The sequence below is a fragment of the Sceloporus occidentalis genome, unplaced genomic scaffold (assembly GCF_023333645.1).
Source record: "Sceloporus occidentalis isolate IW3139 unplaced genomic scaffold, rSceOcc1.0.p SCAF_1, whole genome shotgun sequence".
Taxonomy (NCBI): Eukaryota; Metazoa; Chordata; class Lepidosauria; order Squamata; family Phrynosomatidae; genus Sceloporus; species Sceloporus occidentalis.
This window is the reverse complement of record NW_028316981.1, coordinates 16,992,858-17,020,059: the sequence shown is the minus strand read 5'-3', so window position 1 is coordinate 17,020,059 and position 27,202 is coordinate 16,992,858. Positions and strand designations below refer to the sequence as shown.

The 27,202-nt window shown below is 42.3% G+C and overlaps 2 protein-coding genes across 4 annotated transcripts; one reads left to right on the top strand and one right to left on the bottom strand.

Moving 5' to 3' along the window:
* The first annotated feature begins 1,056 nt into the window (after window positions 1–1,056).
* Window positions 1,057–10,333, top strand: LOC149320970 (butyrophilin subfamily 1 member A1-like). The gene is made up of 4 exons (XM_089514457.1): window positions 1,057–1,138; window positions 3,542–3,631; window positions 6,844–6,927; window positions 8,754–10,333. The coding sequence occupies exons 1-4, from the start codon at window positions 1,057–1,059 to the stop codon at window positions 9,275–9,277; spliced, it is 780 nt and encodes a 259-aa protein (XP_089370583.1). The 3' UTR covers window positions 9,278–10,333.
* Window positions 3,358–25,464, bottom strand: LOC149320969 (uncharacterized). 3 transcript variants are annotated; one of them, XR_016280410.1, is made up of 5 exons: window positions 25,381–25,464; window positions 22,009–22,081; window positions 19,760–19,886; window positions 15,030–17,744; window positions 3,358–3,421 (listed from the first exon to the last, which is right to left on the bottom strand). XR_016280410.1 is itself a non-coding variant. In XM_089514383.1 (4 exons), the coding sequence occupies exons 2-4, from the start codon at window positions 22,021–22,023 to the stop codon at window positions 16,069–16,071; spliced, it is 1,818 nt and encodes a 605-aa protein (XP_089370509.1). In that variant the 5' UTR covers window positions 22,024–22,081; window positions 25,381–25,464; the 3' UTR covers window positions 12,836–16,068. The 3 variants fall into 3 exon arrangements, 2 of the variants coding, with proteins under 2 accessions (XP_089370509.1, XP_089370521.1); XM_089514383.1 differs by lacking the exon at window positions 3,358–3,421 and having other exon boundaries at window positions 12,836–17,744; XM_089514395.1 differs by lacking the exon at window positions 3,358–3,421 and having other exon boundaries at window positions 12,836–17,741.
* Window positions 25,465–27,202: the final 1,738 nt, after the last annotated feature.

Sequence of the window (27,202 nt, the reverse complement as noted above, 5' to 3'; positions counted from 1 at the left end):
CAGACACTTAAGTTGGAAACAACTTGAAACAACAACATATAAGCAATTACATTTCCTGGTCAGAATAGGATTAATTCTAGATATTTTAATGTCTATAAAATACAGCTGAAATATATGACAAAATCACTGCACATTTTAACAAGTTAATGCCAGTATCTGAATATAGTATCCCCCCCTTCTTCGGTGTCTATTCTTCTGAGACATTCAGCATAAAGGACCTATTTCAAAGGTCTTCAGAGAAAACAGTCACAACTAATTGTTGCTGCAGTTTTCATTTAACTGGCTTCAAATTTTACAGTGGTTTAATGGAATTTTAACTTTTGTATGCTGTTAATTTTCAACTATGTTGTAACTGTTGTAAGCCTTCTTTAGATCCAAACTCGGGAAAAGATGGGCTATTAATAACAATAATTATGATTATAATTATAATAATAGAGTTTAGGTGGTTTCTGCATGTACAAGTATGAAACTGTTTCATGAAAAAATATTTTAAAAGGGAGGTGTAGTGGACCCTTGGTATCCTCTGGGGTTTGATTGCAGGATCCCTTGTGGATACCAACATCTTTGAATGCTCAAGTCCCATTGTATACAATGGCACAGTAAAATTGTGTCCCTTATATAAAATGGCAAAAAATACGTGTGTGTGTGTGTGTGTGTGTGTGTGTGTGTATTCAAGCTGCAGATAGTTGAATTTATAACTATGGAGGGCTGGCTGTATCATTGTTCTTCTAGGAGTTTAATGTCCTTGTGGTTTGGTTCTGCTTCTGTTTAGCAGATCAGTGGCATGTCATTGTGTTCCCTGTCCCAGTGATCCAAGCACAAACCTAAGAGAGGAAGGACGCATTGCTAAACATGCGGGTGACTTCAGACGACACAGTAACTGAGAAAGGCTCATGAGTTGTCCCTTTCACTATTCTTTACGTAATACTAGTCTGTGGGCTGAGTTAAATTTCCCTTCCAAAGACTGAGAGTCTTACTTTCAAGAATCCTCTCCCCTGCAGAGGCTGCTGCTTTCTAGATTTGTTTGAAAACCATCCTCAAGAAAGATCTTGGGAAATGGAGGACGAAGAAGGATATATGTCGATAGAACCTGGAAGAAGGGACTTGTATATTGTGCCCGTTCCACCAAAGACAGAAGGTATGGTTAGACTTTGAGTTGCTGTTAGCTTTCGGTGGCTGTTATGAGGAGCAATTTAGGGAGTTGGTTATGTTTAGTTTAGAGAAGCTGAAGAGGTATCGTGATAGCCATGTTTTAATATTGGAAGGGATGGCATGTAGAAGATGGAGCAAGCTTGTTTTCTCCTGCTCCAGAGACCAGATCATTGATTTCCAAACTTTGGTATTCCAGATGTTTTGGACTTCAGGTTTCAAAATTCTTGACAGTTGGCCACGCTGGCTAGGGCTTCTGAGAGCTGAAGTCCAAAACCAAAGTTTGGGAATCAACAGATTCAAATTATAAGAAAAGAGATTCCACCTAAACATCGAGAAGAATGTCTTCACTATCAGAGCTGTTCAACCATGGAATAGACTACCTTAAAGGATGGTGGGATTTCCTTCTTGTTGGTGGTCTTTCAGCAGAGGTTGGATGGGCATCTTTCAGGAGTACCTTTGTTCTGTATTCCAGCCTGCCAGGGGGGTTGCACTAGATGAACCTTGTGGCCCCTTCAAACTAAGATTTTATGATTCTATAAATCCCAGCCAATATTGCTCCCTGAGTTCTCAGTTGTAATCAAAAAATATACTTTGTCCATGCTTTACTATAATCATACCATTCACCCACCAGTCTGGTAATCTGTTGCCCCTGCCAAAGAGGCAAAGCCAGTTGGCTACAAGAGAGAGGGGCTTTTGAGTTGTGGCACTGTCTGTGCAGTAGCGTCACTAGGGTTGGTGTCACCCCATGCGGTAACGCATGGTGCCACCCCTCACCCATTGACTTCCTCCCATAACCCACACCTATACAGAATCCTTAGTAATGTTTTTGGTACTAATTTACTCCTAATTCATAATTATCATATATCACTGAATGTAATGGTCATAGCTGTGATATAAGCAACTAGCAAAATTAAAATTAGACCTTTACATTACAATATCAAACACAAAGAAGAAATGTATTTACATATGCACTCGTGCCTCCACATTTGTGGCTTTGACTTTTGTGGATTTGATTATTCTCTCTAGAAATACCTAGCTCCTCCAGTGCAACTCTATGATCAATGTTAACCAAATGTCGCACTGAAGAACCTAGAGATTCCTAGAGAGAACACTCTCCACTAGGCATTTGTAGTTCCTCCAGCGCAATTCTATGGTGAATGCCTAGCAGATATTGACCACAGAGTTGTACTGGAGGACATAGAGCTTCCTAGAGAGGTGTTCTCTCAGGTAAAAACATAGTGTTTTTGTTATTTGTGGATTTTCTGCACTCACTGGGGTCTTGTGCCCCTAAACCCACCAAATGTGGAGGGATGAGCATACATAGCTCCATGTGGTTAAAGTTAACATTTGGAAAAATGTGATGTTTTAAAAGATTTTTTTAAATTATAAATTTAATTTTTAATTAAAAATTAAAATTTTTAATTTTTCAAAAACTGGGGCCTTTCCTTTTTTCTTCCCATTGAGTGAGACCACTGCCTCTGTACAGAAGGCATTTTCCAAAGTGGAAAATGGAGGTGCAGGGGGTGAGGACTGCACCAGGTGACACCCAAAGAGGGGGTGACACACTGCTCCACAAGCATCTGACTTTGGGCAGAAATGGGCTGTAGTGTTCACCTATGTCCCACTCACATCATCTCTTCAGCATTTTAAAGGGACATAGGTGAACACTACAGCCCATTTCTGCCCAAAGTCAGATGCTTGTGGAGCAGTGTGTCACCCCCTCTTTGGGTGTCACCTGGTGCAGTCCTCACCCCCTGCACCTCCATAGTGAGACCACTGCCTCTGTACAGAAGGCATTTTCCAAAGTGGATACAATGGTATATTCTGAAAAATGTCACAGCCTGCTGGTTATCAGGAGCACTCCATGCTGCAATGTTTTGTTGTAGACCCCGCTTGCTTGACTCAAAACAGCATTCAGTTTGATGTTCACTGGTATGGCCCTTAGAAATGTTGAATCCAGAAGCGGATCTGATATATATTTAAAGCAACATTGTCATGCTGAACCCTGCAATGAGGAAGTTAGTACAATTATCCAACAATATATGGAACCTGATTTTGAAATGTCTCAAGCCTTCCATTATGTGCAATATAGGGAACTTGTTTTGGAAATGTGTCATGCCTACCTTTATGTCACAAACATTTGTGGTTTTGGTCTTCTTATAGTAGCATTGTTTTTTCCACTAGGAATGGTTGCTGGCTGTACTTAACATTGTTCAAATTTGCTAGCAAATGGGTGATGGTTTGTGGATGTAATGGCTGCTCTTGGATCCTGCATTGGGAGAAAGGATGAATATAAATCAAATCAACAAGTGTAGTCTGCACTAGTCTGTAACAATCACTCTCATCTCAATTTAAAATGATATTTACAATGTAAATTTACTTTGTACAGGTTCCTCTTCAAAATGCTGCAAAGCTACAATGGCTGTTTTCTTGATAGGAAGCATTGCTCTGAATGTGGCTCTAATTGCCACCCTACTAGGTAGGTTTCTATTGTATTCTTATATGTTGTCGGGTTGCAACATCCTTTCCCAACATCATCTCATGCAACTTTCTCAACTGTGCAGGAAAATCCTCACTAATCCTCTGTCATCTCACTTTTCCAGCTTCTTTTAAAATGTCACAGTTTCCTTCTTCTGCTGTAGCAGTTTGCTTTTGCTTGAGCCTACTGGGAAGGGCAAGATTCTGCCCACCCTCCTCTTTTCAAATTACAGCAATTGAAGTAAGGTGAGGACAAAGGGGGAAAGTGGGAGAGAACATCAAATATTTTAATATCAGCTGAAAGAGTGATAAAGGATAACATGGAACTATGAAATAAAACAAAAAGTATAATAATAAATTAAGAACCATGAATGCAACAGTACAATGGTTAATGTGTAAAGATAATGAAAACTAGTACAATGACCAATGCAGACAAATAGAAGACAACAACAAAAAGGAAGAACGAGAGACCTCTTCCACAAGATTCAGGAAATCAAAGGAAAGTTCAGCCAAGGATCAGGACACTCTATGACAATAAAAATAACATAATTCAAGACCAGCAAGGACTGAAAAGACATTGGATGCAATACGCAGAACAGTTAAATCAAAGAGATGACAACATGAAGGACACATGGAACGAAGAACCATATGAACCCTAAATTCTAAAAAGCAATGTAGAAGCTGCAATAAAAGAAATAGCAAAAAAGCTCTCCAGGAACAGATGATATCCCAATCGAACTGCTGCAATTGACAGAGTCAACTCTAGTGCTAACCAGCATATTTCAACAGATATGGAAAATAAAATAGTAAAATATAGTATATCTTGATTTCAGTAAGGCCTTTGACAAGGTTCCCCATGACATTCTTGCAAACAAGCTTGTAAAATGTGGGCTAGACAAAGGAACTGTTAAATGGATCTGTAATTGGTTGACCGGCCGAACCCAAAGGGTGCTCAACAATGGCACCTTTTCATCCTGGAGGGAAGTGACCAGTGGGGTCCCACAGGGCTCTGTCCTGGGCCCAGTGCTATTCAACATCTTTATCAATGACCTGGATGACAGAATTGGGAGCATACTTATCAAATTTGCAGATGACACCAAATTAGGGGGAATAGCTAATACCCCAGAGGACAGGATCAAGATTCAAAATGACCTGAATAGACTAGAAAGCTGGGCCAAGGCTAACAAAATGAAATTCAACACAGAGAAATGTAAGGTATTGCACTTGGGGCGGAAAAATAAAATGCACAGATATAGGATGGGTGACACCTGGCTGAATGAAACTACGTGTGAAAGGGATCTAGGAGTCCAAGTAGACCACAAGTTGAACATGAGTGAACAGTGTGATGCGGCAGCTAAAAAGGCCAATGCTATTTTAGGCTGCATCAATAGAAGTATAGTGTCTAGATCAAGAGAAGTAATAGTGCCACTGTATTCTGCTTTGGTCAGGCCACACCTAGAATATTGGGTCCAGTTCTGGGCGCCACAATTCAGAAAGGACATTGAGAAACTGGAGCGTGTCCAAAGGAGGGCAACAAAAATGGTGAAGGGTCTGGAAACCATGCCCTATGAGGAACGACTTAGGGAGCTGGGGATGTTTAGCCTGGAGAAAAGAAGGTTAAGAGGTGATATGATAGCCCTGTTTAAATATTTGAAAGGATGTCATATTGAGGAGGGAGCAAGCTTGTTTTCTGCTGCTCCAGAGAACAGGACCCGGAACAATGGATGCAAGCTACAGGAAAAGAGATTCCACCTGAACATTAGGAGGAACTTCCTGACAGTAAGGGCTGTTCGACAGTGGAATGCACTCCCTCAGAGGGTGATAGAGTCTCCTTCCTTAGAGGTCTTTAAACAGAGGCTGGATGGCCATCTGTCAGGGATGCTTTGATTTGGATTTCCTGCATGGCAGGGGGTTGGACTGGATGGCCCTAGTGGTCTCTTCCAACTCTACGATTCTATGATTCTATAAAAGAATTCTCATACTTGGGATCAAATATTGATAAGAACAGAGGCTGCAGCCAGGAAATCAGAAGATTTAAGAATTGGGAGGGCAGCTATGAAAAGATCCAAAAATGCAAAGATATACAACTCAGCACAAAAGTTAGACTCATACAAACCATTGTTTTCACTATTACCATGTATGGATGTGAGAGCTGGACAGTTAAGAAACAAAATAGGAAGAAAATTAATTCATTTGAGATGTGGTGCTGGAGAAGAGTGCTGAGGATACTTGAACAATCCTAAGGCAAACCTATCATGGGGTTTTCTTGGTAACAGTTCTTCAGAAGAGGTTAGCCATTGCCATCCTCTGAGGCTGAGAGTATGTGACATTCCCAAAAGCACCCAGTAGGTTTAATAGCTGACAGGGATCGAACCCTGGTCTCCAGATTCATAGCCCAACACTCAAACCACTATGCCACAAATATCTCACAAAGCTACAAATCCCAGAATTCCAGAACATTGAGCCACGGCCATTAAAGTGGTGTCAAACTGCATTAATTCGACAGTGAAGATGCAGCTTAGCTGTCTGGTTCATTTATACAGTAGGCTTTTGCTATTTCTTGATTAGCATTATTTATTATGTTTGCCAGGTTTTGTGTTGTATTCACTGTGAACACTTCCAGTGGGGCAGTTTTGGGAATACTATCAATAATAATGTAGAAGGAAACAAAGTGTGGCATTATCCGTGGGAAAATGTAAAGCAATAGCCCTTTCTTCAGCAAAACGGAATCATCCCAAGTTTTCACAGTCTGCAAAGTAAGGAGTACATCTATTTAAAACACATTCATACACACACAGCAGAAGCAGGTTTATCTCTTAAATTCTCCCTCTATTCTTTTTGCAATCTCCTCTCCAGTTTGGCACAACAAGAAGGCTATGCCATCTGGGCATGTTAGGAGTTGTAGTCCAACACATTGGGAGAATGCTTCACTGGAGAAAGATTCTCTAAAGTAGCACTACTCAAAGTGGTCAGCCCTGGACCAATGTCAGTCCCTGAACCATTGGCTGCTAAAGTCCCTGGCAAATTTACAGGAAAGAAAGAAACAATAGTACTCAATGGGCACAAATTTCATGTTGTTCCCTAGCACATTGGAAACCAATAATTGCCAGTTGCTCACATCCTATAGTATTGTTGTGTAAAGATCTCCAAGCTGCAATCTAGTACTTTAGTGCTTTAGTTTTTCCACATGCTAATCTGAATATTTTTGGAAAGTTTTCCAGGTGGGAAACGTAAGGGATGGTTCCTGCCCAGCGACTCTATCTAACTCATGTGAATGGATCCCAGGCAATCCAACAGGTAATTTTAAACTCCTTCTGTTTGTAAGCTTCTTGAATTTAAGGACTGAATTCAGTCCTCTAAAAGCAACTTTTACAGATAAGTTTAATCAGACCTCAAAGTAGAGCAGAGCAACATTGTAAAAATGGAAGTTATTTGCTCATGAGAGTGAGAAATATTGTTTACCTTGGGTCCAGGTCCAGGAATGCTGGTTTTCAAGACATTTGGGCCTGAAAACAAGACTTTCATCCCGCCAACATTTCACAAATAAAATCCAGGACATGTGTGACCAGCCAAGCAACATCTGAGTGAAGCCAAAATGGCAAACATGTTAATGAGGGAGAACACATAAGCTAGGAGGGGCCACAGCAGTTTGCTTTTGCCTGAGCTGAGAGGGAAGGGCAAGATTCTGCCAACTCTTTGCTGGCTGATTGCAAATTGCTTTTGCATTTTGAACTCAGTTTGTAGCAACTGAAGTAAGCTAATAACAAGGGGGGATGTAAGAGGACGAGGAGAGAGAAACTGGGACTCTTTAAAAGCAATTGAAAAAGTGGGACAACAAGAGGATTAATTGAGATTGTCCCTGCCAGATCTGGACAGTTAGAGCTTAGATCCATTGTAAGAAATCTATAGTCATACATGTGCTGTTGGACTACAACACCCCATCATCTTACACTTTTGGCAATGCTGGTTGGAGCTGATGAGAGTTGTAGTCCAAAAGAGGCAAAACTACAGAAGGAACAAAAACAGTTGTGTCAGAAAAGAGAACCACTTATCTTTAAAAGGACAAAACAAAAGATTGGTGAGTATTACTCAGAAGGGTGATGGGTTGTCACTCCTATCTTGGGTCAGAAACCTTCACATCGAAGTCTACATTAGTGATGTGGTAGCACTGCCAGGCCCTGGGTGAGAGTATTGGCCTGGCAGTTCAATCATCAGTTCAAGCCAAACTCACTAGATGACTGCATGTAAGCCATACTCTTTTAAAGTTACCATTTGAAAAACTGGACAGGGCTAATGGCTGTGCAGAAGAGGGGATTTCAGCAGGCTGAGCTTGCATGACATGCAACACCAGCAGAAATTCCTTCTTCTATGCAACTATGAAAGTGCAGCAGCCCTGTCCTGTTTGTCCCCTCACAACACCATCTCAACTTGGCCTACTTTACATGGCTGTAGAGCAGCGATTTTCAAAGTGGATGTTACTGCCCCCCAAGAAGCTGGTCAAGCAGTGACTAATAAGCCTCTTGTCCACACTGGCCTTTGCCACAAGGCCAACACGGGCGAGAGTCTTCTTGGTCACTGCTCAGCCAGTTGCTCAGTTGCTGGTAACCAGAGTAACCAGGGCAAAGGGAACAACAACCAAGCATCTCAGCTACACCAGCCTTTGTTGCAAGCCTGACATGGGCAAGAAGCGTCTTAGTTACTGCTCAGCCAGCTGCTTGGTTGTTGCCCCCAGGGTGACTGGGAGCAGTGACCGAACAGCCAGTCAAGCAGCAACTGAGAAACCTCTCACCTATGGAGGCCTTTGCTGTAAACCCAAGTAGCATCTCAGTTGCTGCCCAGACAGTTGCTCAGTTGCTGCTCTTGAGGGGACCAGGTGCAAAGGGAGCAGCGACCAAGATGGGTTACTTTGAACTTGCAGTCAAACAGTAGACCTAATATTAAGAAATAATATGAAGATAATATGGTTGTCACCTAAGAGTAAATGGGTTGGTAGCCCAAAAAACATTTGGGGACCACTGTTGTAGAGAGAGGGTCAGGTAAGAAAGAGGAGAGTGATATATGACACTTTGAGCTCAATGGAGGACATGCAGGATATAAACAAAAACCCTCTTTTTCTCCTGTAGCCCGCGTGACTTTGGATCCTGACACTGCCCATCGACGGCTTGTCATCTCTAAGGATCAGAAAAGTGTAAAATGGGGTGAGAAGGAGCAGAGTCTTCCCAACAATACACAGCGATTTGAACAACGTGTTTGGGTGCTAGGCCAAAACGGTTTTGTCTCAGGAAGACATTGCTGGCAGGTTGAAGTGAAGGGCAAGGGGGAATGGGCTGTAGGGGTCGCCAAAAAGTCTGTGGAAAGAAAAGGGTTACCAGAATTTAGCCCCAAGGCAGGCATCTGGGGCATGGGGGAATACTGGGGATTGGGCAATTACGTGGCTTTCACCTCCCCAACACATACCCCACTTCACTTTGACAAGAGACCACGGTGGATTCGTGTCTTTTTGGACTATGCCGATGGGAAGGTGGAATTTTTCAACATTGAAACCAAGGTTTCAATTTACACTTTCTCTGGAGTGGCTTTTTCTGGGGAAATGGTTTATCCCTGGTTCCGGGTGTGGGAGGGAACTGAACTTGTACTACATCCCTGAGACATTAGAAGTGGCTCCAAAGTAGTCCTGTGTCTAGAGTGGAATATTGTGAGTATTCACGCAGTATCTTTCCACATACAAGTGGGGTGGACAACTGTGTATCTCTTCATGGTTTTGGCGATCAACTCCAATCAACTCTAGTCAGCCTTGTCAGTGGCGGGGGATTATAGAGGATACAGTCCAAAAGCATTCAGAAGGCTATACTTGCCTCAACAGTATAGAAAAGCATCACCACAACTTTTATAATAATAGAGGCCAAGAATGAGAGGGGCAATAACAATTTACAGTCTTTATTCTTTATCTGTGGATTCAACTATCCACAGCTTGAAAATATTCAAAAATATAAAAATTCCCAAACAGAAACCTTGATGGTGTTATTTTATCTAAGGGACACCATTTTACTATGCCATTGTATATAACAGGTTTTGGTATCTACTGGGGTCCTGGAACCAAACCCCAATGGATACCAAGGGCCCATTCCTTCTTAATTGTTACAAGGTGGCTTTGGCCCTGATGATATTCTGACTCCAGAAATTAACTCAGCCACGTAGTCTTGTTTCTAGTCCTACAATGTCTTTTCCCACAAGTCAGGAGTGGGCGGTTAGGAAGGTGAACTACTGGAACAGGGAAACATCATATCCTATGAATGCTTTGTTCTACACCAAAGCATTTTTAAAAAATCGTCTTGTGCTGTTCAGATTCAAATCTGATTTTAACTTTTTTGTAAGTCTGATGTTGGGAGAAAGGTGGATTATAAATAAATACACTTAATTACTTTTTTTATCATGAATACACATTGTCTCTTCTTGCAAATCATCTCAAGGTGGCATGTGAGGCATTTTTTTAAATGTTAGTTTCATATTCAGGCAGTTTTTAATCATGAATTTTAAACATCAATTTTATATTTAATTATTGTCCTATGTATTGTAATATAAATATTGTGTAGAGATGCAGCTTAATGTGTATTTTATGCAATGATTTGTGTTTTTAACTATGTTGTAACCTGCCTTGAGCCGTGAGAGGCCGGAAAGAAATAAAATTATTATATTATTATTACCACCATTCCTACTAGTACTACTACTACTACACTGGAGGAAATGCATACAGGCCAAAAGACAGGACAGAAATGTAACAAATAAAGACTACCTAGGATATGTCATGGCATAGTGGTTTGAGCATTGGACTACAACTCTGGAGACCAGGGTTTGATTTCTGCTCAGCTATGAAACCCACTGGTAGATATTGAGCAAATCACACACTCTCACCCCCAAGGGAAGGCAATGGCAAACCCCCTCTGAACAAATCTTGCCCAGAAAACCCCATGATAGGGTCCCCGTAAGTCAGAAACAACTTGAAGGCACACAACATACACAGAGAAGTTATGTCTCTATGGACCAAATGAACTGGTTTCTCCCCACCCTTGCATTGCTCTGTCTTCACAACACAGGGCCAAAGGGCCAGTTCGACTGGGGACTGTCTTCCTGATGAAATGGCAGTATCATAGCGAATACAGGCCATCAATGCATTAAAGCAAATTTTAAAAACTCACCATTTGCTCCAGATCTTCCACAACAGTCGAGAGCAATGTCAGGCAGCTGTTTACGCAGCCTCTAAAATCACAACAAGGCATCCAGCCATCTTACTGATGCTGAGTGCCTTCTTTTCCACCTCAGAGGGAGTGACTGTGCCAGCAGTGGCAGGCAGCATAACTGGATGCACATGTAAACAGCCAAACAGTGTCAATACTGTGTACCCAGGTAGCAGAAGAAATTCAGGACAGCTTTTGTGCCAGAATACCATGGGAGCAGCCTGGAGTATTCTAGCCAGTGTAGACCCACCCCTAGTTAGCTTTGTACCTAAATGGGGATTTAAACCTGGGATCCTTTTGAACTACACAAATATAGAGCTACGATTCAATTTTAATGACTTAACATTGTTATCATTATTAACAGAATTAACATTCTGTGGAATCCTGGAATTTGTAGTTTAGCGAAGCACTAGAACTCTCTGACTGAGAGTTCAAAATACCCCTCCCTACACTACAAACCTCATGATTGCATAGGATCTTGCCATGATAGTTCAAGTGGAATCATATCACTATTACTGTGTTAGTATGAAAGGGACCTGGGGTCTCCTCCGCTCAAGAATTAGATTATGGCTAAGATACAGCTGAGCCAAAGAGAGGTTCTGGTGATTTAAGAAGACGCCCCCTCTGGGGGTCTCACCCCAGTCTTAACACACTGTTTGAGCAAATAGTGTAATTGTTCACAAACACCTCTCTGTCCTCCCCTCTACCCCAACGCAGAATCTGCCTTTTTGTTTTCTCCTCTTCCTTCCAATCATCATCCCTCTCCCAGTGTGACCAATGGGGGGGGGGGGGGGAAACCTCCTACTAGTCTGAATAGTAGGACTTTGGGGGGGGATTAAGCTTAAAATGTCATGCAATAGAGGATTTGAGAATACAGTGGTACCCCGGGATACGAACTGATCGCGTTACGAAATTTCCGGGGTACGAAAAAGTTAGATTGGAAAAAACTGTTCCGGGTAACGAAAGATTTTTCGGGTTACGAAATTCATTTCGGCGCGAAATTCAAATCCGAAGCGCGGCTAGCGGCTTTCCAGCGCTAACGGAAAGCCTTTTCGGGTTGCGAAATGTATCGGGTTACGAACGGCGCCGCGGAACGAATTAATTTCGTAACCCGAGGTAGCACTGTAGTGTCCTTTAAACAAACATATTTTCTGCCGCTCATCTCTTAAGCTTCCGAAGTTGTAAACAATAGTATTATCTAGTAAGTAAATCAACATAGAATCATAGAATCATAGAGTTGGAAGAGACCACAAGGGCCACCCAGTCCAACCCCCTGCAGGAAATCACAATTAAAGCATCCCTGAAAAGTGGCCATACAACCTCTGCTTAAAGACCTCTAAGGAAGGAGACTCCACTACACTCCGAGGAAAGTGTGTGTTCAACTGTCGAACAGCCCTTACTGTCAGGAAGTTCCTCCTAATGTTGAGATGGAATCTCCGGGTCCTAGTCTCTGGAGCTTCAGAAAACAAGCTTGCTCCCTCCTCAATATGACATTCCTTCAAATATTTAAACAGGGCTATCATATCACCTCTTAACCTTATCTTCTCCATCAACATTTCCATTAAGAATCTCTTAACCTCTGGATTTCAAAGAAATGTATATAATAGGAGGATAAACCTTCCAGCTTTCTAATCTTCTACAGTCATCCCTCCATACTCGCTAGAGTTAGGGGCACAAGCCCCCCGTGAATATTGAAAAAACGCAAATAACAAAAACACCATGTTTTTACCTGAGAGGATACCTCTCTAGGAATCTCTAGGTCTTCCAGTGCAACTCTGTGGTCAATGTCCAACCTACACTGACCATAGAACGGTGCTGGAGGAGCTACAAAGGCCTAGTAGAGGTCCTTCAGTCCAACTTTTAGTTAAAGTTGACCATAGAGTTGCACTGGAGGACCTAGATATTCCTAGAGAGAACATATTAATAAAATCCGTGAATAATCAAATCCGCAAATATCAAAGCAGCAAATATGGAGGGGTAACTGTATATATTTATTAAGTAGAGCCATTAGCTTTTCCACTTACGAACTCCTTGTGGAGGATCACGGACATCTCAGTCTTGGTTTGTTATTTCTATAGACATTTCATAACCTAGTCATATTATTTCTTACCAGAGATAACTCTCGGAATTAACGCACATAGGACTTGCAATACATAAACATGGACAGGAAGATCTACTTATACAATACTGAGGCATCGCAACTCATAGTTTACCTGTTGGTGAATCAATATATAGGCATTTATAAACATTGCAGTCATTTGGTAGTACAGTATCTCAGCATTTTCAATGCATTGCATTATAACTGAGAAGTCTGGATTTTTACAAAACACAGTTCTAAGAATGACGATGATGATAATTATTATTATAATTATAACGTTATTTCCACTTAAGGGTGGAACATCAAACATATACAATGAAAAGCAAGAACAATAAAACATAACACTATAAATACACATAAAATCCCCAAAGTTCCACCAGCCACTCCCCATCCCAGCAACCTCAGGCACAACTTAGCAGCAATAATATTGATAATGTTTAGAGCCCTCCTCTCTTCTCTGGAGGGTGGTGGTGGCGGTGCTTTTTCTCCCTGATGTGCTGGCTTCCTCAAGCCGCCCCTATTATCACCTTTCCGGCAGGGGAGCAAGGGACGGCAATGCTGGTTCCGCAACTGCTGGTTCCACACCAGGAGTCCTGGTGGCACAGTGATTAAATGCCAGTACTGCCGCCACAACGCTGCAGAATTGTGGAACCAGAAGCCACAAGATTGTGTATTTGATCCCAGGGCTCCAAGGTTGACTCAGTTTTCAATTCTTTCGTAGATAAAAAGAGTCCCCAGTTTGCTGTGTGCAATTGGCTTACACATTATAAATCACTTAGAGAGTACTGAGTTCATAGAATCATAGAATCGTAGAGTTGGAAGAGACCACAAGGGCCATCCAGTCCAACCCCCTGCCATGCAGGAACTCTCTATCAAAGCATCCCCTGGGACAGATGGCCATCCAGCCTCTGTTTAAAGTCCTCCAAAGAAGGAGACTCCACTACACTCTGAGGAAGGAGTGTGTTCCACTGTCGAAGAGCCCTTACTGTCAGGAAGTTCTTCCTAATGTTGAGGTGGAATCTCTTTTGCTGTAGCTTGCATCCATTGCTCCGGGTCCTGTTCTCTGGAGCAGCAGAAAAGAAGCTTGCTCCCTCCTCAATATGACATCCCTTCAAATATTTAAAGAGAGTTCACTATGAAGTGCTATAAAAATGTAAATGCTATTGCTGGCTATCCCTGGGGAGGCTAGAACCTAGTCCTGGAAAGATGTAGCTTCTCTTCTCAGCCAGCAGCCAACAATTCTTGGTAGAGAGGCCACAGTAAGTGGAAAATGGAAACAGCTATAGCCCTCTGTTCTCTGGAAGAGTGGTGAGGTAATTCTTCTCTCTGATGTGCTGACTGATGATGATACTTTTCAAATCTGGCTTTTTTTTCCCCTCCTACATTATATCTGATTGGGTTCCATAAGGCAATACATGCAAGTTTTCTATTTTTTAACCTAACCATGAGTTTCTAAAGTATAACATAGCTATAAGCTCAGCATTGTTCCACTGCACGTCACTAGCCGAAATATCAAATACATCTCCTACAGTCAATGTTAAGAGCTAGTTGTATTTTCTACATCATCATTACTCCAGAGAATCTTAGCTTTTACAATACAGGGTACCAATTTCATGTCATATGTTTAGCACAGAACAGGGCTAATAATCCTGGCTGATTCTACTTATTATCTCTTCCTGAGACAACTTTTCCAACAGATTACTCTGTGCTCTTTCTTTTAATCCAGTTCAATCACCAACCCCCCCCCCCAAAAAAAAAAATCACAATGTTGAATTTGGACCAACTGGGTATTTGGTGTCTGATGTGCTACTTTCTATCTAAATCTATGGGGTCCTTTAACAAGGAATTTCAAAGATTGGCCAGTGCGTAGATACAATGAATGCACAGTGCCCTTGTGAAACCTGAACCCATCATTTTCCAGTCAACAGTACAACATAGCCACTATCCAGGTAGGAGTTGCATGTACTGTAAATTCACAAAAAATGATGCTATTTTTCACCCATCCTATTAATGGCCAGGGTGTGCAGATTCAAGAATTTTTTGCCTTGCAATAGTTCAGAAATCACCTTTGCCATTTGCTTCCCATGTAACAGAATTCATCTCAACAAAACTTCCAGGCCTTTCTAGGTTAGGATGGAAAACACCTCTGTGTAATTTACAGCACTGGAAAATGAGTATCAAACAACAGAAATAAAATTAGATGTATACAATGATACAACAAAATACAATTATATCATACTCTATATATACTGAAATGAATTTTGTAGACTAATTCCTCTCTTCAATGGTTTCTCCTTTGACTGAGCATTTTTCATATTTGTTCTGTCTGTAGACAGTCTGTTATACTGTACAGAGTTTCAGGCTATTTATTATTCTATCAATGGTTATGTTTCCACATATTACATAATTGGTATTATCTTCTGAGCATGCCACATGTTCTAAGCTTGTAAAAAGAGTAGAAATCTGAAAGACAGATCAGCTGTTGATATATTTTCAAACCAATCTCATTAAATAAAAGGTATACTATCCATATTTAATTCAGCTACTCTGGTACCGATTCTTCCCACTCCACCCAGCACTTGTTGCTGTTGTCTGGAAAAGCCAGGTTTTTTGTGTGCCATCAAGCTGGCATAGATGTACAGCAACCCAGTCAAGGAGAGACAACCAAAAGACCCTGCTATTAACAGTCTCATTCAGGTCTTTTAAACTCAGGGCCTTGGTTTCCTTGAGTGAATTAATCCAGCTATAATGTGGCCTTCTTCTTTTGCTATTGTCTTCAGCTTTACTGAGCATTTTCCTCTTTTCCAGTGAGTCCTGTCACTTCACGTTACAGTCGGCCCTTCATATCCACAGTTTCTTTCTCTGTGGATTCAGCCATCCACAGTTTGAAAATATTCCAAAAAGATATAAATTCCAAAAAGCAAATCTTGATTTTGCTATTTTATGGAAGGGACCCCATTTCGATACACCATTGTGTTTAATGGGACATGAGCACCCATGGATTTTGGTTTCCACGGGGGATCCTGGAACCAAATCCCACGGGACACCAAGGGCCTATTGAATTCCCAGAGTATGATAGCCTCAGTTCAATCAGCTTAACATTTTTTAACCTGTGTGGATTTTTTGATGGGAGATAAGAGTTCCACTCTGCCTGAAGCTCTTCCCACACTCCAGGCATTTAAAAGGTTTCTCTCCAGTGTGAATTCTTTGATGTATGTTAAGTTTATCCTTTCTTCGAAAGTTCTTTCCACATTGCAGGCATTTAAAGGGTTTCTCCCCTGTGTGAACTCTCTGATGTGAAATAAGCTTATTCCTCCATGTGAAGCTTCTACCACAGTCAAGGCATTTGAAAGGTTTTTCCCTCGTATGCATTCTCTGATGTTTAGTAAGTGCTCCACTTACACTGAAGCTCTTCCCACACTCCAGACACTGAAATGGTTTCTCCAAGGTATGAAATCTTTGATGAAAAACAAGGGATTTCTCCTCCAGGAAGCTCTTCCCACACTGCAGACACGTAAATGGTTTTTCCCCAGAGTGAGTTCTTTGATGGGAGTTGTAATGTGCCTTTTGCCGGAAACTTTTCCCACACTCCAGACATTTAAATGGCTTCTCCCCTGTGTGAATTTTTTGGTGTACAGTAAGGAATTCATTCTTCCTAAAGCACTTTCCACACTCCGCACACGCAAATGGTTTCTCCCCAGTGTGAATTCTCTGATGAGAATAAAACTGATTCCATTGCTGGAAGCTCTTTTCACACTCAAGGCATTTAAAAGGTTTTCCCCCAGCATTCACGCTAGATGGTTTCTCTCCAGCATTTACATGAGTATTCTGATGTGATGTAAGCATCTCTTTCTGTCTGAAAGTCAGTCCACACTCTTGGCACTGAAATGGTATCTCTCCAGTGTGAATTCTCTGGTGTATGGTAAGTGTCCCACTCTGAGTAAAACTTTTCCCACACTCCAGACACTTAAATGGTCTTTCTCCAGTGTGAATTCTTTGGTGAGAGGTAAGGCTTCCATTTAATCTGAAGCTCTTTCCACACTCCAAGCATTTAAATGGTTTTTCCCCAGTGTGAATAGTTTGGTGTGTAGTAAAGCCTTCTCTCTGGCTGAAGCTCTTTCCACACTCCAGACACTTAAAGGGTTTCTCCCCAGTGTGAATTCGTTGATGTTTGGTAAGTGTCCCACTATCAATAAAGCACTTTCCACATTCCCGACACTTATATGGTCTCTCTCCAGTGTGAGTTCTTCGGTGTACAGTAAGTTTTCCATTCTCAGTAAAGCTCTTTCCACACTCCAGGCATTTAAATGGTTTCTCCCCAGAATGAGTTCTCTGGTGTGAATTGAGTGTTTCCCTTCGTAGGAAACTCTTTCCACAATGCAGGCATTTAAATGGTTTCTCTCCAGTGTGAATTATTTGATGTCTGATAAGCTTCCCACTCTGAATGAAGCTCTTTCCACACTCCAGGCAGGGAAATGGTTTCTCCCCAGTGTGGGTTTTCATATGGTTATCAAGGACTGATCTATGAGCAAACCTTTTCCCACATACAAGGCACTCATTCCTTTTCTCTCCTTTTTGCTTTTTTTCATGGTTTCGAATTTTAGACAAGTCTGCGTTGCGAAAAACTCTGCATTTGTTTTTGGTCTTGATTTGTCGACCTCTTTTCTGTTTCTTCATTTTCTCTTGAGCTGAATTATTTTCTTCCATGATTGGACATTTAGCCTTTCCCCTCCATATTTGATGTCCTTCCCTGTAATTTGCTGTGTTCTTCATATCCTCTGCTGAAACGGAGAAAGAAAATACAACATCATACAAACGCAAAAGCCAAGAAACTTTGAAATAATTCAATAAACCCAATTAAGTAACATGGAGAATAACAGAATATGAAAGTTGAATGTGACAGGAGATTCTGTGAAAAGCTTGTGTGGAGCGGTTGATCGATCGTACTACTAATGAGATTCTACTGACTGAATTGACATTTACTTCCAATCATATAGAAAATATGCTTAAGTCCATCCGTAATTTGTTAGGCATGCAGCTAATTAGAACTGGAAGTCAGAAGAACACCCAGACATTTTTCCCTATTTTGGAAAGAAACAGAATAGGTGGGACAAAAGCAACATGAGTAGGTCCAAGTGTAATTCTTACTATTACTGGTTTCCCACTAAGTATGTAAGGCACACTCAAATCTGTTATGTGTACTAAGATGGAAGCTTCCGGACTGAAAAGCATAGTTCTATAGGGCACCTCAAAGCTAGGTATTTAAATTTCATTTCTCAAATATTAGAGCCAATGGGGCATGGTTTGAATATTGTACTATGACACTGGAAGACCAAGGTTTGAATCACCATTTGGCCATGGAAAGCCAGTAGGTGACCTGGGGCAAGTCACACTCTCTCAGCCTTAGAAAATCCTGTGACAGGTTCACCTTAGAGTTGTCAGAAGTCAGAAGTGACTTGAAGGCACACAACAACAAAAACAACAATCCTCAAATATCCTCTGACTTCTGACTGGAGATAACAATAGAATAAGTTTGTGTTCAATGAATTCCTCAAATTTTTTCACAGCAAGAAAGTAAACCCGGACACTGCTAAAGGGTTGTCTTCTTCCGGATCAAAAGGCAGATGGTAAAGCTCTGGAATTTTTCTCCTGAAGGCAGAGGGCCAGGGGGTAACCTCCTCTCTATGTAGGAGGTTGGACTGGATGGCCCTTGTGGTCTCTTCCAACTCTATGATTCTATGGTTTTAAGAGTGCTAATTAACACTTGGATCTGAGCTGGGAAACAAATCAGGAGCCAGTGGACGTAAAAAGGCAATGCGGCCCTAACTGCAGTTTCCTGACAGTAACAACTCAACAACCATCTGTATGAGCTGCAATAGCCACTCTTCAAGGACAGCCCCAGAAAGAGCACTCCACGTGAGTCCAGCCTGCTTTTCCTTGCATTCATTCCTCTCCTGCACTCCAAACACAGATATTTTTATCCTAAAGATAAAGGTATCAGATCTCTACCATAACATAGCCTGACAGAGCAACACTTAGGATGCAAGGAGGTGAAAACAAAAACTTATTTTCAAAGATTACTTCCAAATTCCACATCTCAAATTGTCCAGAGAAGGAGGAAGCAAGTCTGTAGCAATCCGTCTGACAACTCAGAAAACTGAGGTAGCGCCAGGATCAGTTAAAGCACACTCCTGCCCATGTCTCCTCAACAAATTGTTTTTCCCTTTCTTTGAACCAGGCAATCAGGCCAGGCTGAAGCAACAGAGAATATTCTTGTAGGGGGACAGAAGAAGAACAATGGGTACTTCTGGTTTTGAGGGATTCCAAGCTTATTGCTGTTGTGTGCTTTCAAGTCGTTTCCAACTTATGGCAACCATAAGGCAAACCTGTCGCAGGGTTTTCTTGGCAAGTTTCTTCAGACAGAGTTTGCCATTGCCCTCCTCTGAGGTTGAGAGAGTGTGACTTGCCCAAGGGCAACCCAGTGGGTTTCCATGACCAAGCTGGGTAGCCTATCTCAGTTTCCCAGAGTAGAATCCTCAGACTTGAAGCTGCTTTCTTTTTGCATGTGAAGTACTTCTGTTCCACTCCAAAGCATGGTATGCCTCATTGCTCCCCATGTTTTCAGTTATCTATCCACTTGCATAGTTTTTCTCCTGACTGCACATTTTATATACAACATGCCACACGCACACGCAAGAGTTCACATTCATGCTCAGCTTGAACCTATATGTCCTCCTCCAAGAGAGTCACCAGAATAGTCACGGTATGCATATTGAGGTGGGAAAGAGAGCCTTACCCAGAGATGCCACCATATCATAATTCTCCAGCATGACTTCCCTGTACAGTGCCTTCTGACGTGGAGCCAGCAGGACCCATTCTTCTTCAGTGAAATACACAGCTACCTCCTCAAAGGACACTGAGACCTGAAACAAAAAAAAGATACACATTCTCATCACATTATAGATAGATTACCCTTCTCAGTCTTAGAAAAGTCCAGAACAGAATGGTGAAAACCTATCATCATGAAAATCATTAATTAAAATCCTTTACTTCTGGCCTCTGCTTCTGAATATTCCTGTGAGTTCTTATTACTGCCTGATATATAGATTTTCAAACAGGCAATGCTTTGTCGGGTGTACTGTTATACACTGGGCCACTCCTCCCATCTCAGATTTTTGTTTCAGACTCTACTAGCACCAATGAAAGCCAGTTTGAGTCTTTGACTACGATTCTTGGCCATGCAAACCCAGTGGGTTGCCCTGGGCAAGTCACACTCTCTGAGTCTCAGAGGATGGGAATGGCAAAAACCCCTCTGAATAAAACTTGTCAAGAAAACCCCATAAAGGTTTGTCACACGTACCGTACGTGTTGATTGTGTTATTCCTGCAGAACTGCAGAGCCATGTTGTGTGTGTATCTAGACCTGGACATGGGGTGATCATGGCCTTGGACAAAGAAGTCTGGAAGCCAGACAGTAAATATGTATTGGCAGCACCTGGACAGAAAAAGGCTATGTTTATACAGCAGCCTAGCTAGGGCCCCATGAGAGTGTACAATGGTAACAAGTCCAGCTCTCTCTGTGTGAGATGGTTATTGAGAGTTAAGAGTTTTGCTTTCAGTTTGTTCCGTGTGCTCTGTAAGTGATGTGTATTGTTTTTGTCTCCTGCCTTCCTCTGTAAATAAATCTTTGCCGCAGCTTCCATTATACTTGGGAGTATCCAGAAGTCCTGTTTGGATACTATATCATCCACATGGACCCACAGTGTGACAAAGTTTGCCTTAGGGATGCCATAAGTTGGAAATGATGTGAAGGCACACAACAACAACAACAACAACACCTGCCAGATATTTGGGGAGGGGGACCCATCATATTTCCCGAGCCAATATGGCCAGTGGCTGGCATTATGGGGAGTATTATACAAAATATCGATAGGTTACCAAGTTGCCTACACCTTGTCTAACCTAATCTAACTTGCCCATAAACAGATTGCCAAGTTAAAATACTACAAGCAGGATTCTCAGGATGTCCTTACTGGGAACATTACACGTTCCTCTCATCTCATCTCTCATCAGTTTTCGGCTCAACTGCATCCATTGTGGGATTCATCCTGGGGCAAAGGCAGATGAATCTGGTAAATGAGTCCCATGATTACACTGTCATCATAGTTGTTCTTTGTTGTTTTTGTTGTTCTTGCTGTTGTGTGTGATGTTGCTAAGATGGGAAGTAGCAGGTGGGATATGGGGGATTTCATGTATATTTATAGTGTTAAGTTTTACTGTCTCTGCTTTGGATTGAATCTGTTTGGTATTACGCTCTTCAGTGAAAAGGGTGTTATAAATAAGCATTATTATTATTATTATTATTATTATTATTATTATTATTTTACTAATACCTTCATGCCTCTAGTTGGGCTAAGGCCACCAAGAGCACATTAAAGGCACAGCTGCTTTATGGGAAAGGTCCTGCTTGTGGGCCACCACTTTTTAAAAACTGAACTGCTATAGTGGATTTAAGAAATGGCATTTTTGCACTGTAACTGAAAAAAGAAATTAAATATTTCAAGGGAAAAAATTCCCTTCAAATTATAGCAGCTCTTCAAACCATGCCCTAGTTTTAAAAAAACATAACAAGAACTCTACTTCAAGTCCAAAGAATACCTAGAAGCAGCCTACAAAAAGAGTAGGCTTTTTGTAGACCTGTGTACAGCACTTCATAAATAAAGTTTAATAATAATAATAACAATAATAATGAGTGGGTGCAGAAATGACAACAACCAGCAAAACCCGAGGACTCATTAAGAACTCATTCTTCTTAAAACAATCTGCAAAAGCCCATGTTAGCCTAAATATAAAAAAGAGGCTAGGATGAGACATTTGGGTGCTTCCTTAGGCATTCAAAATGTTCAAACAAATTACAAGTGAAATCCATCCAATCATTTCCTAGTGGACAGCTTTGACGGCTTCAAGCAAAGTAAAGGCAGCAGTTAACCGGAAAGTAAAAAATTCAAGTTGTTCCTTGCAACGTTCTCAAAGATGCCTCCCTTACCTGAGCAGGCTTCATAGTATTTCTTTCTGCTTCAAAAAGGATCTAGAACGTGCCACCAATATGTTGCCTCTACCTGTGAGAAAGTGAAAGAAGAACAGGATGCTTTTATTCTGTGAACATGTTTTCTGTCCTGCTTCTCTTATCTTTAAAAAACATCTCCTCTCTTTCTTGCCTTATCATCACAGATTAGCCTTTATTTGATATACAAAGCCCTCAAAATGTGAGGAACAAAACTTTCATTTTTCATCCCTCCTCTCACTCAGCTTCTTCCCACCTTGAGTTTGTGATAAAAGCATGTGTCTCTGTGCGTGAGCATGAAAGAGAACTATTTCTTTGGTTATATTTAAATAATGCAGATGAGCAGAACATATGCCACATGCAGTCCCTATCAACAGCCACAACAGATGGGTTGGGAGTGATGCAATAAGCTCCAGATGTTGATGCAATAAACTCCAGATGTTTATGGAAAACACTTTGCAGTAGCTTCTCCTGGCAGCGACCTCTATACTTCCAACTAACTAAATCAACCAAATTCAGCAGTCATATACACATCAACTGTAGTCATATATAACTAGATAGTATTGGATTAGCTAGTGTGGTGTAGTGGTTTGAGCACTGGACCATAACTCTGGAGACAAGAGTTTGAATCCACACTCCACTGGGTGACCTAGGGCAAGTCAAACTCTCTCAGCCTCAGAGGAAGGCAATGGTAAACCCCCTTTGAACAAATCTTGCTAAGAAAAATCCCTGATAAGAGATTTTAGGTTCTTAGTTCTTACGTTCACCATAGGTTTAGAAAGGACTTGAAGGCACGCAACAACATGTGAATTACAGATTCCCCCCCAAAAAACATGCACACTATTTTTCTGCGGCAATCTGAGGAAATAAATCAGTATTTCTTGCTGTATGAGCCAAACTGAGGAAACTACCACACTTGGTTGGTCAGGGCTGAGGCAGTATGCTATGACATTTCTGCAAAAAACATTTCCTTCACAATGCCACTTACTCCCCATAATGGGGCCAAAGGCATCCTTTCTATGGAAGGTCCCATTCCTTCCATTCCCATTCCTTCCATTCCCATTGACGACTATGTGTGATCTTTCCCATTATGCACACTCACTAGCAGGTCTTCCAGGTCAATTCAGTTTGGTTCTGGGTAGCTTCTGAGTGGGAACCATCATGGTGTAGTGGGTTGCGCACTGGACTATGAAGAGACTAGGAGTCTGAATCCACACTCTACTATAGAAATCCAGTGAGTGGACTTGGGCAAATCACACTCTCTCAGCCTTAGAAGCAAAGGCAAACCCAAACAATTCTCCAAACAAATCTTGCCAAGAAAGCCCCACAACGGGGTTGCCATAGGTTAGAGAAGGCACACAAAAACAACAAATTCTATATCACTAACCAACCAATAATAATAATTCATGTATTTTATATATACAGTCGCCCCTCATTTCTCATGGACTTTAGGTCCATGGTCTTGAATATTCACGGACGGGCGACCTCTGTTATTTTCAGTGGGGTGCACCCCTGCAGCACACACCCTACGCTTGCAGGCATGCACCCCATTCAAGCCTATGGGGCTTGAATAGATGTGAGTCTCTGTTTTTGTGGGAGGCGGGTCCGAAATGGATCCAGTGTGGTTTAGGTTGAAGGAGGACACTGGGACACCAAGGTTCAAATCCCTGCTCAGTCATGGAAACCCACTGGATGGCCTCGGGCAAGTCCCACTCTGTCAGCCTCAGAGGAAAGGAAGGACAATAATCTTACCAAGAGAGCCTAGGAGAGGGTCCCCATAAATTGGAGTTGACCTGAAGCCACATAACAAGACCAGCCACCTCTTCTTAAATAACTTATTCTACAGATAAGTAGGCTGACACCCCTGTTTCAAACATCCACAGTGGAGATGCATCTGAGGAAGCAGACCAAATCTACCTAAACTCATGCTACAACTTATTTTGCACAAGTGCTACAAGATCCCTTTGCATACTGATATTCCAGACTAACACATCTATGTCTCTGAATCCAAAGTGGGCATCATGAATGGGCAGGCACCTATTTTTTTTAATGTCTATTACTGTTGTATTTCCCCCTCCATGGAGGGGAAAGGGCTCTTGACTTTGTAAAATCAATGTGGTTTGATGGTTGAACTGGGTGACCGTGGGCAAGTTTCTCAGCCTCAGAGGAAAGCAACGACAAAAGGAATAAAATCTTGTCGAGAAAGCCCTGGGAAAGGGTGGTCTGGAGGGGGGGGGTCAAGGGCATCCTGGGGATTTATGGAAGTGCTGGGGGGGAGTTATGGGGGGCTCTATTATCATTATCATTATTATTACTATGCTTATGTTTATTTATATCCTGCCTTAATCCCAGTACAGACTCAAGGTGGCTAACAAATCTAAAACAGTCCAAGTTAAAACATTAATTCAAAGAATTAAAAACATTACATTATTAATATTTAAAGTTTAAAACTCTTAAAAAACAAAACAGCATCCCTGACAGCAGGGATGGCCCATCCTGGCCTCCCTAGGGAGGGAGGGAACTCCAGAGCTGGGAGCAGCTGCTGAAAAGGCCCTGTCTCTTGCTCTCACCAAACGCAGCTAGGGGGTGGTCAGACAGAGAGAAGGGTCTCTCCCAATGACCTCAATATTCTAGGGGGCTTGTAGAGGGAGATATGTTCCTTCAAAGAGCCTGGACCCAAGTTGCATAAGGGAGTGCTGGGGGGCTCAAAAGCGTATGGGGGGGCGGAACACTCAGAAGGGCTCAATGGCACCTGGTAAGGTTCTTGGGGATCCTGGGGGCTCATGAGGATTCTGGTGGATTTGAGAAGATCCTAGGGGCTCAAGGGGATCCTGGGGGGCTCATGGGGGGCTCAAAGGTGCCCTGGGAGATCATGGGGGTCCTGTGGGGGCTCAAGGGGATCCTAGGGGGGTCGTGGGGATCCTGGGGGGCTCAAAGGTACCCTGGAGGCTCATGGGGGTCCTGGGAGGGCTTAAAGGTGCTCTGGGGGGCTCATGGGGATACTGGGGGGGCTCAATGGTATCCTGAGGGGCTCATGGGGCTCATGGGAGGGCTGAAAGGTGCCCTGGGGGACTCATGGGGGTTCTGGGGGGTTTCAAAGGTATCCTGGGGGGCTCAAGGAGATCCTAAGTGGATCCTGGGGGAATCGTGGGGGTCCTGGGGGAATCATGGGGATCCTGGAGGGTTCATTGGGGTCCTAGGGGGGTCTCACTGGGGCTTGGGGGTTCTCATGGGGGTCCTGGGGGGCTCATGTTGGTCCCATTGGGGGTTCTGCTCATACCCCTCCTCCTTCTGCTTGCAATCTCCCCCAGCTCCAGCCCCACTTCATGGAGCCCAACCGGGATTTGGACTCACCAAACAATAATCCCCCGCAGCCACCGATGGAAAAGCAGCCCGGGATTTCCTTCTGCTAGGGGGGGGGGAGACAGCAGGAAATGTCTAATTTTGGGAGGGCTGTCCTCCCTTCCGCTTGCTAGACAGACCTCTCTAGGAGCAGAAACGCGGTCCCTTTAACTCTTCCCAGGAAGGAGGAGGCTGCAGAATATGCTGTGCCTCTTGCTCTGAACACTCAGGCTGCAGCCACTCTAAAGCCCATCCATCTGCTTACATTTTGCAAGAGCTCACTGCTGTTGTTTCAAGAAACAAACTATCTACAATTACCCAAGAGAGTAGTTTGATCATTTGTTAGTGGCAACTTGCTTTTGGTGGTTTTTATACATACACATAATACATACATGTTCAATAATATAGAGCCAGTGAAGTGTGATGGTTTAAGTGTTGGACTATGCACTCTGGAGACCAGGGTCCGAATCCTGTCTCAGCCATGGAAACCAATGGGTGACTATGTACAAGTCACACTCTCTCAGCCTCCTCAGGGGAAGGCCATTGCAAAAACCCCCATGAATAGGTTCACCTTAGGGTTGCCATAAATCAGAAATGGCTTGAAGGGACACAACAACAACCACAACCAAGTTTTTATTCTTCGTGTTTGTATTTTCCATCTCTGTTCCATAAATGATATGTATATTATATGTATAATATATAAATATATATGTGTGTGTGTATATACATATATAAAGTATATGCATATTTTATTATATGTATATGTGTGTCTGTATATATAAATGTGTATATATGTTATATATATATATATATATATATATGTTTGTGTGGATGTGTATATAGATTATATGTGTATTATATGCATTATATATGCATGTGTCTATATGTGTGTGTGTGTATATATATATATAATACAGTATATGTGTGTATCTATGTATATATAAATTATATGCATATTATATGTATTATATATGTGTGTGTACATATATGTGTGTGCATGTATATATAAACTATATGTACAGAGTATATGTAATTTGTGTTATTACAGTTTACGTTACAGCGAATGATTGAATAAAAAGAATACATAAAAAAGAAAAGTTGTGTTGTTTTTAAAGGGGAGGGGGAGGGTGCCTAATAATAATAATCTCAGGGAAGAGCCCCTTCCGGTCTCCCTCTCCTCCACTCCGGAAGCGGAAGGAACCTCTGGGAATGTTTATTCTACTCTTCCTGATTGGCTGAGCTGGGGTTGAACTAGAGAGAGTGTTTGGCTGCTGAAGGGGGAAAGAGAGGCAAGGCTGGCTGGCAGCCCTGGGGTTGGGCTTTGGAGGGGCAAGGAGAGATCAAGGGGCCTCCCTGCCCCACATCTGCCCTTTTTTGCCTTCTTCCTTGGAGCCCACCCCAGGGTCAGCCTGTTGTAAGGGGCTTGAGAGTTAGAGTGCTCCTCTGGAGAATCCCTGCTCAGCCATGGAAACCCAGGGCAAGAAGCCACACTCTCTCAGCCTCAGAGGAAGGCAAAGGCAAACCTCCTCTGAACAAATCTTGCCAAGAAAGCCCCATGAAAGGGTTGCCTTGTGTGAGTGTGTTTATAGAATCCTAGAGTAGACCCCAAGGGCCATCCAGCCCAACCTCATTCTGCCATGCAGGAAATCACAGTCAAAACAGTCCTTGTGACAGATAGCCATCCAGCCTCTGTTTAAAGACCTCCAAAGAAGGAGACTCCACCACTCTCTGAGGAAGAAGTGTGTTCCACTGTCAAACATCCCTTACTGTCAGGAAGTTCCTCCTAATGTTGAGGTGGAATCTCTTTTCCTGCAGCTTGCATCCATTGTTCCGG

What these genes read in the sequence shown, in the direction of transcription:
- LOC149320970 (XM_089514457.1), top strand. Translation starts at nt 1,057, where the DNA reads ATGGAGGACGAAGAAGGATATATGTCGATAGAACCTGGAAGAAGGGAC. An exon ending in CGTTCCACCAAAGACAGAAG is followed by an intron (nt 1,139 to 3,541) that starts GTATGGTTAGAC and finishes TACTTTGTACAG; the next exon opens with GTTCCTCTTCAAAATGCTGC. An exon ending in TCTAATTGCCACCCTACTAG is followed by an intron (nt 3,632 to 6,843) that starts GTAGGTTTCTAT and finishes ATTTTTGGAAAG; the next exon opens with TTTTCCAGGTGGGAAACGTA.
- LOC149320969 (XM_089514383.1), bottom strand. An exon ending in TGATATGGTGGCATCTCTGG is followed by an intron (nt 17,745 to 19,759) that starts GTAAGGCTCTCT and finishes TCTCCGTTTCAG; the next exon opens with CAGAGGATATGAAGAACACA.